The 14,912-nt window shown below is 54.3% G+C and overlaps 5 protein-coding genes across 5 annotated transcripts; 4 read left to right on the plus strand and 1 right to left on the minus strand.

Annotated features, from left to right (window-relative positions):
- Positions 1–320: 320 nt before the first annotated feature.
- J4E85_004290 (uncharacterized protein) lies at positions 321–2,753 on the plus strand (the record flags this gene model as incomplete). Its single annotated transcript, XM_051468549.1, has 1 exon — positions 321–2,753. The coding sequence occupies one exon, from the start codon at positions 321–323 to the stop codon at positions 2,751–2,753; it is 2,433 nt and encodes an 810-aa protein (XP_051328141.1).
- A 3,233-nt stretch (positions 2,754–5,986) lies between these two features.
- Positions 5,987–6,542, plus strand: J4E85_004291 (uncharacterized protein; the record flags this gene model as incomplete). The annotated part of the gene is made up of 4 exons (XM_051468550.1): positions 5,987–6,115; positions 6,169–6,213; positions 6,265–6,340; positions 6,401–6,542. Coding segments are annotated over 4 exons (392 nt in total), but the record flags the coding sequence as incomplete, so codon positions are not given.
- A 2,184-nt stretch (positions 6,543–8,726) lies between these two features.
- J4E85_004292 (uncharacterized protein) lies at positions 8,727–10,683 on the plus strand (the record flags this gene model as incomplete). Its single annotated transcript, XM_051468551.1, has 4 exons — positions 8,727–9,052; positions 9,116–9,776; positions 9,953–10,521; positions 10,593–10,683. The coding sequence occupies 4 exons, from the start codon at positions 8,727–8,729 to the stop codon at positions 10,681–10,683; spliced, it is 1,647 nt and encodes a 548-aa protein (XP_051328143.1).
- A 179-nt stretch (positions 10,684–10,862) lies between these two features.
- J4E85_004293 (uncharacterized protein) lies at positions 10,863–13,013 on the minus strand (the record flags this gene model as incomplete). The annotated part of the gene is made up of 1 exon (XM_051468552.1): positions 10,863–13,013. One exon carries the CDS (start codon positions 13,011–13,013, stop codon positions 10,863–10,865), a length of 2,151 nt encoding a protein of 716 aa, XP_051328144.1.
- A 951-nt stretch (positions 13,014–13,964) lies between these two features.
- Positions 13,965–14,898, plus strand: J4E85_004294 (uncharacterized protein; the record flags this gene model as incomplete). Its single annotated transcript, XM_051468553.1, has 4 exons — positions 13,965–14,103; positions 14,157–14,642; positions 14,698–14,747; positions 14,803–14,898. 4 exons carry the CDS (start codon positions 13,965–13,967, stop codon positions 14,896–14,898), a joined length of 771 nt encoding a protein of 256 aa, XP_051328145.1.
- Between the last annotated feature and the right edge of the window lie 14 nt (positions 14,899–14,912).

The raw sequence follows: 14,912 nt of genomic DNA on the forward strand, positions 1-14,912 counted from the left end.
CGACATTTCGCTGCAGTCCGTTCAAGCATGGCTGTGTTACTCAATGTAGTCCGCACCCATTATTGTGGACTATCGCGTACAGTGGGTGAACGCAAGTTGTCTTCACCTTCACTAGACTGGAGCTGCTCTTTCCAAGGCACAATAGCCAGATACAATAGCAGGAAGCTGAAGTCGTGCCAGCTATTGAACAATAGCACTGGACTGGCAGTTGCCATATATCTTTCGTCCTGAGGCTTTGCTTCCATCTCTTGCTTTCTCTTCAAACCCTACTCACATCTACATCTTCATACTCACAATTCAAACAAACAACTACCTTCAAAATGGACGGCGAGAAGATGGAGTTCGGCAAGGAAAGCGACTACTTCCCTTTCCACTTTTTTCCTCCCTCCAAGCCCCTGCCCCCCGCTCAGGGACCAACTGGCGCTGGCGCCAAAATGAGCTTGAGCTTGGATGTCTTCCCGGGGCCGGGGGCTGGGGACAAGGGCGCTAACTCCGGAAGCGGTGTCTTGGCATTTGCGACAACAAAGCAAGTACCCACGCTTAAAGAGAAGGATTTGTCGCGACTGGTGGAGGAGGAGAGCGACTACAACATGTCGGGGCAGGAAGATTCTGTGGAGCAGATCAGGCGAGACCGCGACGAATACAAGGAGTCACTTGATCGCGAATACGACCGATACGGCAATCTTGAGTCGCAGCACGAGCGACTCAAGGAATCACTCGCAAAGTCCAACAACGACCTCGCCGACCTACGACGCCGGCGCGAAGACACCAGTTTCCAGCTCGATCAAAGCACTTCGCTGCTTGCGCAAGAGCAGGAGAAGATCCACACCCTCGAGACGCGCAACGCAAAACTTGCCCAAGAGCTCCAGAAGAACGAGACGGCCCTCAGCGAGGCCCGCAAGCAGATCGAGAACCTCCACGCCGACGTCCAGCAAGCGCAACAAAATGTCAGAGCCGCCCTCGCCGACCGCGACGAGTACAAAGTGGAGCTCGAAGACTTGAACTTGCAGTTCAAGGATCTAACGGCGCAATGGCAGGAAGGAATGGAAACTATCGCCGAGCTGAAGGAGACACTCGAAGAGCACATCAACTTCGAGGAGAAGAACAACCTTCAGGGTGACATCGCTGAGGCCAACGCCGAGCATGAGCGCATTCTACGGGTCGTCGAAGTCAAGGACGAGCGCATCAGCCACCTCGAGTCGCTGTTGCAGAAGGAGATTGAGCGCAACCGTCACGAGCTCGACGAGAAGGCTCGAGCCGCCGCTGCTTCGCCCGTCGACGATGACCGCCACATCGGCAGCATGGAGGGTACCCTTGAAGCAGAGCTCGAGAACTCCGGGATCAACGACGATGATTGGATCGCAGCCGATGCCAGCGACTACGAGCCTTATGTGCCATCGTCTGCCTCCGAGATCCACGTAGCCGCCAGCGTCGAACCGCGCGACCCATCGCCAACATCGCTGTCCACCAGCCCCGTTCACCAGGCCGCCAGCACCGAGCCCGAGGCTGCGAAGTCGCCCATACAAACCGTCGACATCCGCGAAGCTGCCAGCACCGAGCCCGAGACCGCGAGGTCGCCTATACAAACGCTTGAGGTCCGCGAAGCCGCCAGCAGCCCACCCGCCGAGCCAGCGCGCATTCCGCTCTCCTTCTACAACGTGCGCGACATCTTCAACTGCGCCCCGGAGCAGCCTGTTGGTGCGGTCTTGACTACCAGCACGCCGACTGCCATCAGCACCGCGCCCGTCGAACCCACTCGCGTTCCGTACTCCCTCGACGACGTGCGCCGTGTCTTCAGCTATACGCCCATAGAGCCTGCTGGTTCGCCTTTGGCCCTCAGCCCGCAGAACTCCACCAGCACCGAGCCCATTGAACTCGTGCGCCCTGCGCTCTCCTTCCAGGACGTGCAGAACATCGCTAGCACCGAGCCCGTCGACGCCGCTCGCGCTGGACTTTCCTTGTACGGTGTGCAAGACGTAGCCAACTATGCGCCTGTGGTGCCTGCTGAGGCGCGTTTCGCCATGTACGAGGAAGAGATTACGAGCGTTTCACCCCACAGTCCTGTGTCTGTTGCCTCGACACTTTTTGGACACGAGATCGCCAACTATGCGCCAAGAGAGCCCGCCGTTCCTACGCTCGCGCTGAGCCCAACTGGATCTGTCAGTACCAGTCCAGTTGCGCGTCAGAGCTCCACCGCTGAGCTCTCCACCCAAACCGACGCACCCGCAACCACCACCGATTTCTCCGTGCAGACCGACGCACCTGCGCTCACGAGCCAACTTCTTCCTCAGGCGGCTCTCGAGACGACGCCCGTCGAATCCAACACCCAGGTTTCCATCGCCAAGCCTACCAACCGCATCACTCCCGTCATGGTCACCCGCGAAGTCAAACCCGTCGAGCAGGCCCTTCACCAGCCCGAATACCAGCGCCCAGTCGCAGCTTCGTCCAAGAAGATTGGATTCATGGGATGGATCCCCTGGTTGGTCGCGATCCTTGTGGCGCTTTATGCACTTGTTCAAGAGGCCGAGCTAGCTGCGTGGAAGAACGCGAACGGTGTCGGTTTCGGTGGTGGCTACGGAAACGTGGCTACTCGCAGTGGAGCTTACGGCAATGGCCGCCACCTCTTCGGCGTCATTCCCATCGGTATGGACATTGGCGGTTCGTGGGTGTCCGAACAGATTGCGCGACGCATGTCTGCGGCAATCTCTCTCCTCGAGGACTTGGCTGGTATCCCGGTCGAGCCTCATTACTGAGCTTGCTGGTCACAACTGGCACTTGGTATGAAGACTCGCACCTTCGACAAACCTTGACGACCTACCGAACGCGTCTCACCGCTCGCCGTCCATCATCAGTCTAATGACATCTACGACATTGTGCGAGGATCACGTTTCGATAGCCACTTACGACCAAGTTGAACTTTCCAGCAGCGTCACGACGGCGTTTACTTTAATGCTTTTCCTTTCTTTCATTGCTTCACGAAATTGCATACCCCGGACGAAAATACCCATTGCTACTTTCCGAAAAAAAGATGTGCTGGGACACAGCATCTACGACGGCGTTTTGCTTTGGCCCCGGCCTGTCGTTCACGCGAGATGGACTGTTTATACCCCAGATACCCCCCTTGAAATTTGCTTCTTTCTGCAAGCTGCGAGCGACGAAGGACATGTAACCTCCTGCCGCGGGATACGATTTGTTTACCAAATCTGCGGCGGACTTGGATACGACGTCGGCAGTTCCCCTCGAGACGAGACGAGAGATACGATTACGACTTCAGATAGCACATTAGACTAGACTATGATGATTCTTCACGCCCAACAGAAATCCCCAACCTCGTCTCTACGTGAAGCCCGATTACGCGTCGTGAATGCCTCAGCTAGACAGGCAATGTCCAATTGTTGACTGGATTGATTATCTCGATGATGGTACGGTACTCCTCCGCAAGTCTTCACTGGAGGATAATGGACGTGATCCATCATCTCGGGAGGAAATGGAAGAATGCGAACCCGGAGTTGAAGAGGACACCGTTGCTTGGTCAATTCATCAGTGCCCAATATCACGCACGGCAGAGTATCAGGCAGAGTATTATAGCGGTCGGATGAATCATGAGCCTAAAGGTATTCGTAAGCGGTCAGCTGAACAGAGTGAGATCGTCGCGACCGGAGAAGGTATCCTAGATGTGTCGCGGGAATCGCGTGAACTCATGATTGTGATATATGTTGACTTGGTATTATTATGATACTACTGGTACTATACTACAAGGTCTCTACTATGTCTATTGCGAACCATTAACGCAATATGTACAGATTATCAGGTACACTGAGATGCAATGCATCAAGAGAGGTACATACGATTACCCCCACGCGCTTATATCTTCGAACGCAGCTGCCGGGAGTATTCGGGCCGCTCGTGACAACAGCGGAAGCATCAGCGCCCAAGGTGACGGTCGACTGCGCGGCCAAGCAGCGGAAGAGCGCATCCTTGGGTCCGAGATGGCCGGACTGGGATGCACTGTCTATGTTGGGATGTTGGGGACGATGAGGTAGATGAGGGACATGCCGTGCGAGGTTTGGATGGAGTTCAACTGGTGGGTCGGGTACCCTGACACCGGCGGATGGGGATGCAACGGAGAAGAAAGAAAGCGGTGGGTACCCTGTTCCACCATGACAATGTCAATTAAGCGGAATGAATTCAGATGAAACCCATTGAGAAAGTGGCTCGAGGCGCAATGGCCACGGGCTGCATGTCGTAGCACGGAAACGCTGTGATGGCTAGAAGTCGGGCTGGCGCCTATGCCGATGCTCCTGCTCTTTTCGTCTGAAGTTCTCGACCACGAGAACAGAAGCCGACGACTTTAAAGTTTGATCTGACAGGAACAAGTGGAAATGACAGAGACCACTACTCGTAGTCAAGATATAGAGTTCCATCACGGTGGCCATTGCAGAATCGGGAGGGTGCTGGCTTGGGCAGCACGGCAGGCTGCGTGCAATCAAGAGATGCGCATCATTGAGCGTCGCAGCACGCATGTGGTGACACGAAAACACGTGCTGTGCTGGCGGAGCTGCTGGACCTGATGGGTGCCTGACGAAGATTGCGCTGGAGCGGTAGGTCTGGAATTTGGACTAATGAGAACCAGCCACGACGAGGAAGCACGAGGAGATGGAGCCCTAGTGTGCGGTAGAGGGAAGTGTTCCTACTGGCAGCCCGTGCTTGAAGGCTCTGCACGCTCGAGGATGGGCTTGCACTCCGTTTTGGCCGCGGAGGCCATGATGCTGTCAAGAAGCAGAGAGCGCCGTGATGTATCGACAGATCGTCGTGCTGGGCTCGGCCGCTGTTGAAGTGGCGGCGCCCGAGAGAGTGGCATGTTGGAGCGGCGGCAGCGAGTCGGTGAAGCCTCTCTGGACCGACCGAAGCTGGGCGCACAACGTCACAGATGGCCGAAGCGAGCGACCGGGGCGTAGCCTTGGTTGTTGTTGGGGGTGATGATGCAGGGCTCACCGGCGGACAGGTAAGAAACCTCTGTAAAAATGCCAGCGGCTAGCCCCGAAAGCCTCTCCACACGCCGGCAAACCTTGAAGGGCTCGTCGAGCAGCGCAAATGGCTTTAATTTGCCCAATCACGGCTAGCAGCGCGCGCGGTAAAGAAACAAGTCCCTGCTGACAAGCGACGATGCCCGTTTGCATCACCGTCACTAGGGCTCAGAAGGGTCAGGCTGGCCTCGGGCACCCTCGCAGTTGCTGCCCAAGCGACGCCACCTGAGGGCTGCCCAGGTCCGTCTCCACACCGTCGAATGCGCACCAGACGCTCGAGCTATGGAGACTGCTGGCCCATTCGAATAATTAGTTCGGCTGCCGACGGTACGCCGCTCTTTTCGTCTTCTTTTCTCTTCCCTTCTGCTGCTTTCCCATCGATCGCATCTCGACAGAACCAGCCTGCATCAACGCCGCCAAACCAGTGTCACAAGCCTGCTCTCAGCGTGCTGCCCAACCGCTTGACCTGCATCACCGCCATCACCCCAACGGCCAATCACCCCCCGCTCCCGCTGCAAGCCATTCTTCAGTTGCGGCTCCTCGACTCTTTGAGCACTCAGTAAAGTACTCTTCCCGTCGCCCGTACGCTGCGCATTGTCTGCCAGAGTGCGCATAGTGCTTGGATCTTAGTTCCCTCTACTTCCGAGTACCTGCTGTGACCGCCCCCACCAGGAAGCTGCATCCAGCCACGCCGTCAAGGTCCACTCTTGTCACAGGCCAGACCCCCCAAGGTGCCGGTATATTGGTCAAAACCCCGCTTCTGCGTCCTGCATCTCTGAACACCTCTCTCCTGGACTCTTTCTGGACACCTCAGCCCTCGGACTCCCAGGACTGCTTTTGCCCGTATCTTGGTTGCCTAGAGCCCCTCCATCTTAGCTCCCATAGCTTGGCCCCCATTCCAGGACTGACATCACTGTCATCTTTCTTTTCGTAACCTTCCCACACGCCTCTCAATAACCATGTCGCGCGCAAATCAGTGGTTTGTGCCAGGCGATGGCATCGCGAGAGAAGTCATCACCGCCGACATCCAGCGCTACCTGGGCCCAGATGCGCTTGTCAGGCCCGGCACAGGCACCGGAGAGTACCAGGTCCGCACATGTCTCCTTGATGCCAGTACGACGGAAAACTAACTCTCTCGCAGGGCCAGCCAGGCTACTGGATAACCGCGTACCGCACTCTCACTTCGGTAGGTTGAGCCGTCGGACGGTGCTCGCGCACTTCGCTAACGAACCCCCAGCAAATGATTCAGGACTTGAAGATGGACTCTCAGCGCTGGCAACAGGAGCGCCAGCCTGGCGACGTCGGACGTGGAGGTAGCCATAGTCCTCAAGTGCGCACTACTAAGGTATCTGGGGGCTCTAACGCTTCATTAGTCGCTTACCAAGACTCTCGTACACATGCTGCTCGTCAGCATTGGGGTCCGACAAAACCGTATGAACACGGTGCGCCCAAGTCGGCGGCGGATCCCTATGACCAGCCACCTCGCCAGTCGTCAACGTCGTCTAGAGCGACAACGTATGCGTCTTCAGGCTATGGTAGCAGTGATCCCCATTATACCACGACTCCCACATCCGCGTATGGAAGTTCGCATCCAGGATACCAGGCTTCCTCCGTCTCCGCTGCTCCCAGGACCCAGCCAGCGGACCCGTACTCATCTTACCAACAGCCCAGCGGACGGGATTACCCTGCGCAGTCTGCTTATTCCTCTTACCCAGCGCAGACCCCAGATCCCTATGGACGCCAGCCGGCCACCCAAGCGACCCAGTACGCTACTCCAAGGTATTTTGGTTACTATGACGAACCCTATTTGGTCTATCGCTAAGCCCCATTAGTGCCACAGCAGCCGCTCCTGGCTACTACATTGCCTCTGACGGTCGTCGTAAGTCATTGCAGTCGTTGCGCGACTCCACAACTAACATTTCTCCCTCAGAATATCCCTTGTCGCAACAACCTCAATCGTCACGCAATCCACAGTCTGGCACCTCTAGGTACAGTACAAGATAGAGTCCATCTCCATTGACGGCCTTGTCCTTGTTCCTGCGTCGATATACCGATCCCGGAGATACCCCTTCTTTCCAAGCTACTGGATGGTGCTCTGGAGTCTGGCCACTCTAATGTTTTAATGGATCCATCTTCTACCCTCTGGGTACCGTAGGGAGTTTGCCATTACCAAAAGCATCCGGACAGATTTGTTTCCCTGGGACTTAAGCCATGGACCCATACCTCTCCCAGCCTGGCGGAGCAGCCCACAGGAGCATTTACTACCCGGATTTTCTTTGTTTTTGATCTTATGTACGTTAATTGGGAAATTGGGTTTCGTTTCTCATTCTCCTCACACGACTGGATCTTTGCTCTGCGGGATGCGGAACCAATTCCTGCCATGGATCTTCCAGCCTCCATCTGGACATGTATTCCGCTCATGGCTGTCATTATCATGCAATTGCATCAATTCCCCGGATTCTGCTTTTCTTGCTATGTATATACCTACGACACGGGCGTTGCTCCACGAAGTCGATGTTTACGAATGAACGGTTATCTGCCCATGCACAGCATGCGTAGAAGTAAACACCACTGTGCCCATCACATTGCTTTGATCCCGCACTGGATTGCGGCTGGATGCTTTGCGCCCACTCACACTGACATCACCACACTGACGCTCCGTTCATCGTGCTTGACAAGCTATCCCCCTCGCTCCCTGGTGAAGTCATCACAATCTAGGTTGTTCTGCGCCACCGAGTCACTTCATGCAATTCGCCTCAATGGTACGATGACTAGCATGGGCGGTGGGTTGATCTCGCATTCTGCCTCTACCCGCCGATCGGCACGATTATCACCACGCTACGGCAATCTTCTTGCGCCATTTTCAGCTGCCCCACGTGACTATGCAGATCTCATGCCGACACCCGGACTGTGCCTGCCAATATTATGCTGTGCGTGCTGTAGAGGAGCTCTATGAACTCCTGATACCTATGGCATGTTCGTGTCGATTGAATTCTGAGTACATGTGGGTACAGATGAACACCTGCTTGCGCGCATTGCCGAGGTAGGTCTTGCCAACCACACCGACGTTGCACGATCTGCATACTTTAGGTGCGCAGATCCCTAAACCTCCCAAGCTGAAAATCTGGAAAAAAGAAGCTATTCAAAGTTTGACGACCTCACGAGCTTCGCCTCCTGACGCCACAAGCTCAAGCCGATGATGCAGCCTGGAAAATCTCGCGAGCTAACTGTCGTCTTAGCAGGTGAAGCGGCTCGGCCCATTCTAGAACCACATCGCAAAACCACTCTGAAGCTAGGAGTATAGTCTTGCGGAATCGTTTACTTCCACGACGATCCTCTTGCTATCGCTATAAGGTTTTTAAGTTGTAGCCGTGCTATCTAGTCACCTCCTCGGAGTGTCTGGTCACCACGTGTTCTCACGAGTCATGATGTCGCTTTCCACGTCGGTGACCAGATCCGAAGTTTCCTCCGCTTGGCCAAACAATTATCCGGGCCTAACACATCCGCAATTGAACATCAACGCCGAGAGGCACCGTTATCTCGCAGTAGCAAATGCCGAACCCCTCGGCATCCACCAGCGATAGCGGAGATACTCCCGCAATGTCGAGCTTGGCCCGTCGTCACAAACAGACTACATCATGGGCGCCGCCATGTTGGGTTGCAAACCTTCTATACCTCTAGCTCTCCACGACATACACCATGATAGCGTTCTCAAAGCTGTGGGTGGCTTCGACCCTGCTGGCCCAACAGGTGTTTGCAGGCCGTAATTTACTGCCGCGTAATGATACGGAAACGTATGCGACGGGCTTGTTGCACGAGTCGATGGACTGGATGGATATGTACTATGACAACGAAAGAGGCTATCTTTTCAGCTTGGACGCGGCTGCCTTGACGCATGACACGAGGTCGAGCGTCTGGTATGCGGCTGGCTTGCTGGCGCGGAATGAAGCCGATGATGTGGAGCAGGCAGTACGTATCGTGAAGAACGTCATTGGAGGGCAGTTCAAGAACGAGAGTGAGCAGTGGTGAGTAGTAGTTTGAAAACACCTCCTAGTGCTTCTGTAGCTACCCTTGCTGACATGACCAAGGTACGGCGACTATCAAATCTATCCTGAAGAGCCGACTGTGGGTACGGAGCAGTATCCAGCTGTCATATACAACTCATGGGACCCTAATTGGCGTGGCTTCGTCGGCACAACATTTGTTGTTATGCTAGAAGAATTCCCACATCTTCTTCCTCAAGATGTTCAAGATTACATACTGGAGAGTCTGTTCAACACCACCATTGGAGATAGCTACCGTGTCGGCGGCGTCGACGATGATAACCTCTACCCGGCCTACAGCAATCCATCCATCATGCGCGCCTTTGTCTCCGGATACGTTGGCCGCCGCGCCAACGACTCCAACATGACAACCGCAGGTGAAGCCTACGCGAAAGAAGTCATTGATCTGTTTGTCCGCGACAACACGCTTTCTGAATTCAACTCTGGGACTTATGCTGGTGTTTCGCTGTTTGCGCTTACGCTCTGGGCAAAGTATATGCCAGGTGATAGCATAATGGGCGAATATGGTCCGAAGATGATCCGTGACACATGGTCTGTACTGGGTGAACTGTATCATGCGGATTTGAAGAACGTAGCTGGGCCCTGGGATCGCGCGTATGGATTTGATATGAATCGGTATTTGAGTATCCTGGCACTGCATATGTGGACGATTGTGGGTAAGGAGATGGCACCTATTAACAAGAAGGTATGTACTGTTCTCTTTCGAAAGGACACCAGGGATGGGTACAATTCGTGTTGCAATATACATCATCTTAGCAAGTGTTTACTTGCTAGAACATCGCAGTATGTATACTGCCAATTGCGACACGGATTCTAGCCATCTCCAGCGAGGGAGACACAAAGCTAACGATTCGAACATAGCCATATGCCATGGGCCACAAGAACGACTTCGCAATCGGCCCTCTCGTCGCTATCCTAGCACCCTACCACAACACCCTGCTCCCCAACACCACTCTGTCTTCGCTCTCTTCCTTCCCCGGTACCCACACCGTCAAGACCTCCGCCTTCTCCCCACCCTACGACACGTATCCACGCAACATAACCGCCTACCTCAGCCCCAACCTAACCATCGGCGCAGAGTCCTTCTCGGAGAACGTCGTCGGCGGCCCGTCCATCAACAAGAACTCGTTCAATCCCGCGGTCGTGCAGTGGAAGAGACGGGATGGAACCGTGGGTTGGATGAGTCTGTATGCGCAGACCATGGCGCTGGATGTTGTTGTGGAAGAAGGAAGTCTAACGCTTGAGTACCCGATGGGAAATTCGTCGAGTGCGTTTTCTTTCTTGGTTGGCACGAATGGGTGGGATGGGAAGAGGGATGTGCTCAGCTGGGCGGATGTAGAGGGTGTTGACGTTGTGGTGTCGGGGTCTGTGGATTTGGATGCTGAGGTTACGTTTAATGGGCTTGTTGGAGGAGCGGGCGAAGTCATAAAGTAAGTTCCCCGCAGATCGTCGTGTGTGGAGAAGGAGGCAAGAACAATGGGCGTATGCTAACATGATACAGTGACTTTGAGTTTTGGAACTTTACCTATAGGATGCCAGAGGGGAGCGAGGAGGTGCCACGAGTTCAACTGGAGTTTGACGTCGTGTGGTGAAGTGAAGGATCGTAAACGTCAGACTACATCATTGGTTTTGGCAGTCATGTACCGTTGCAGAGGCAAAGCGAATAAGCGCATCTTTTATCACGAATGCATCAGGGGCGCAAGAAGAAAGCATTCACTTCCAAACAACGTAACTTCATTCAAACATTGACTCGTCGTAACACTGCACATGATCAACTCCCTCTTCCAAAGAACAGCTTGGCCTGCCCTTTTTCTACCCCATCTCCTCTCCCAGCACCGTTTCCCGGTGGCCGTCCCCGCCCTCTAGAAGGTTTCGAACCGCCAGCACCTTTTTTTGCAGGGGCCGGTGTGGGATTCCTCTCTTCCTGACGCATTTCCTTCGATAGATCGAGGGCGAAGTGGTAGTCTTCGTGTTCGGCTTTTTCGACTGGTGGGAGATGGAGGTTACAACGTGAGCAAAAATAAGTCTCGGGTGGTCTTTGCGGTACGGAGGGTCTGGCACGAGGAACCGGTGTTACTGGGTCGTGATGCTGTTGTGGTGGGGAATGTGACGCGGGCTGGGGTTGGGCCGAGGGAGGTGTGTCAGGTGGATACAGGTCCATGTCTGAACTATGGCGGTCTAATGGTGGTGTCGATGGTCGCTGCGGTTCATCGTCTTGTTGTACCTGGAAAGGATCGAGATCCTCCCCGGTTGCTTCCGCCTCATCTCCACTCTCGTCCCTTGTAGATTCGCTATGTGCTTTCCACAACACAGCTCTCGCAGCATCGAAATCGCTCTTCTTCTCATCTCTCGGGCCAAAGAAATTAGCAATGTTACCTTTTGTCCTTCTCCGCTTGGCAGGTGGCTCGCCTCCACCGATGGTAGCTCTGCCACTTGACAGCATGGCCTTTGCTTCCTCACCTCGAACGAGGAAGCCGCCAATCCCTTTGTTATTCGTGATGCCGTCTTCGAAACCCCCGACGCTCAGAGAAAGATTGGAGCAAGGCCACGCTCTCCCATCGACGACAACTTGAGCTAGAAGATTCTTGGCGAGGTCGAATAAGATGGTTTCTGACAGTGGTTTGCCCTGGGGTAACGGTGCTTGTCGACTTCGTGTTTGTGCACCTTGGCGATGATGCAGGTTGATGCTCTTGGGTCTTCTCTTGTTCTCCAGCACACCCTCTTCTACACAGCGTGAGAATATATCCGCAACGAAGATGCGTAGCCACCGTACACCCTGCTCGAACGAGTTGATGGCTGGTCTGAAGGATTTCGCCGAAAGCATGCTCTTGATCTGCGTACGCGGGTTGACCTCGCTGCTGTCTTCGCCTCTAATGATGGAGTATATCCAACTGCCGGTGTCGTCACCTAGCTTCTTCAATTGGTCCAATGGCTGTTGCACAAGGTCTTTCACTTTGTCTGTCCCGAACATTGCCACTACTTCGTCCCCCAGTTTGCCTCCCAGCATTCGGATCTTGGTAAACTTCATGTCGGAGAGAAAGTGCTTGACAGCGCGATTCCGTATAACGGTTTGTTGATTCGGCTTCTTGTATCCTGACCCTAGTTTCGATAGCATCTTGTTCCTTGCAACGCCCCCAGAGCATGTGTAGCCCAACGTATCCTTGATATGTCTCCTCACATCTCGTACAATCTCGGATGCGATGACCATACACACGTCGTCCCAGTCTGGATCTCTGTCTTCTCCATCTTCCTCGCCTGTCTCGACGAGCGCATCGGCCGCCCAGTCCAACACGGTTGTAGGCACTTTCGGCAGTGGCTCCGTCGGGTCGTCGTACGGCGCAGGGCCTCTCAGTTCGGGGTATCTCTCGAGCAGTATGGTATGCACCTGCGCACTCAGGTCCATGAAAACCTCGTCAATACTCGCCTTCTCAACGCGCTGTTCCTTCTCAGGCAGAGTCTCCTTGATGCATTTCAGGATCTTGCGGCTCTCCATGCGATACGGGTCCAGGCTGACTTTATGCGTCGCCATGTCCCTGAAGCTGTTCTCATGATACGCCCATGTCTCGTCTCCTTCCTTCCACGTCGCAACGTGTTGTAGTATAAGATCCGGGCATTGCTTCAACGCTTCGGTCGATGTGACGTGTCGGCTGAGTCCGAATGCGCGCGCGGGGTAGTTGATGGCGATTAGGCCCTGCCATTGTTGTACGGCGAGCGGTTTGGAGGGGTCGATGCCGAGGCGGACGGTTTCGCACTGCGCGTAAAAGGCATCGAGGTCAACGTGCGCGATCACACGGAGGGGCGTTTGTGGGCTGTACGTCTTAAGCTGGTGTAGCTGTTTATACGTGAACTTTGACTTGGGGATGCGACGCGGAGAGGTGATGGAGAACTGCGACGAATGAAAGTCCGGCGATGGTGACGACATGCCGAGTGACGGCTCATATCAGAGATTGGGTCGCGTTCGAGGAGGGCGCAATAGAGTCTGCGAGGGTACTAGCCGTGTTGCATAGTGGAACTGAAGAATGCGATGCAGACGCGACACCTGGAAGGCGCGTGTTCCCGCGGTCCCGTGCATGCGCGTCATTCATCCCCGAGATCGCGCTAGCCAGATCGGATTCGCTGTTGGATCAACACCATGTTTGCAACCATCAATCAATCTCACCACAACAATGTGCTACCACTGGATATGGAACTACGCTGTCGCAATTCAAGGCAAAATCCATGATGAAATATCGGCTGCCAGAGTCCATCTCACGGCACGCTTATGGCATTCTGTGATTCTCCGCTGGAGCATGACATTAGCATCATGCAATTCCCAGTGAACACACAACGTTTAGAGGAGCGAGTTTTGACTTCAGCTGTTCAAAGTCGAACAGTTGGATACTATGACTTTGCAAAGGCGCTGCCTTAACAGTCGAGGAAGATGTATCACGTAGACGGCAGACGTATATGAACAGGCGATATATCGCGGATGATCTAAGTCTGACGCGTACCTGAAGATCAAGCCACGGCGTGCTCCAGAGCAGGGTCACATTTCGGTGATTGGCCGCGGAGCCACATTTCGAAAGATAGCAGCCGCAAACCAACGTCGTGCAGCATGCAAGCACACGCACACCACATTGCAATCACAGTGACAATACAGAAATGACCCGACAGTCTCAGACGTGGCAAACAAATCCATGAATCCTTTTTAGAGTTGCTGCACTGCCATACCAAGGCTCTTGACATAGTCATTGACGTCATGGTGAGCCCTTGATCCAATAGGAACATGCGGCTCACGCCTCGCAGGGCGAATACCTAGGGCGTTGCTTTTAATCGAGCTGTATTTTGTCGTGTGTAACCTCCTCTAATTCCCATACACATAGTTACCGTAATCATGATCGCAAAGATGGAAGGAGCTAATGGACATGCGGAGTCTGGTGGAGATGTACCAGTCTACGCAATCGACAATGTACCCATTACCCAAGAAAGGAAACCATACATCCAAGGGAAGAAGTCAAACCTACCACACGCAGGTACGTACTACGGCGCGCACGCTACTACTACGTCGTCTGCTAACCCTCCATAGCGGTCGCACGTGCGAACCTCGCTCCTTCAGAGGAAACACCTCAAGGCAGCACGCAAGACGACTGGGCAAAGAAGCACTCGCACCAAACCGTGCTGCAACAGCACTGCGACTTCTTTGACCGCGACCACGATGGTATCCTCTGGCCGCAAGACACATTTGTCGGCTTCTACCGCCTAGGTTGCGGACTCTTCTTCTCCGCCTTTGCCGTATTGGTCATCCACATCAACTTCTCCTATCCCACGTGCTCGGGATGGCTTCCGGACCCCTACTTCCGTCTCTTTCTAAACAACGTGCATAGAGCGCGGCACGGTAGTGATACAGGCACGTACGACACCGAGGGGCGGTTTATACCGTCGCAATTCGAAGAGATCTTCACCAAGTACGCGGAGGGACGGGATTATCTGACCGTGGGCGATCTTGTGAACGTGTTGAAGGGGCAGAGAAATATCAACGACCCTATCGGGATGTGTGGATTCATCTTTGAGTGTAAGCACAATCGTTTTCGGATGGTATGAGAGGCGAAATGCTGATATCAAACAAGGGACTGCAACGTATTTGACGCTCTGGCCCGAAGACGGTCGGATGATGAAGGTACGCGATGTGACGGAACCTATCTTGAGTTGCTCTTCATGCTAACAATGACAAGGAGGATGTTCGCGCCGTATACGATGGCAGTATTTTCCAGAGGATCGCCGATAAGCGCGAGAGAAAGATGGAGATGCAGAAGAAGAAGAGCCAATGATGAGCGTCGGCGTC

The sequence above is a fragment of the Alternaria conjuncta genome (genome assembly GCF_024043145.1).
Source record: "Alternaria conjuncta strain BMP 0040 chromosome Unknown scaffold_5, whole genome shotgun sequence".
Classification (NCBI taxonomy): domain Eukaryota; kingdom Fungi; phylum Ascomycota; class Dothideomycetes; order Pleosporales; family Pleosporaceae; genus Alternaria; species Alternaria conjuncta.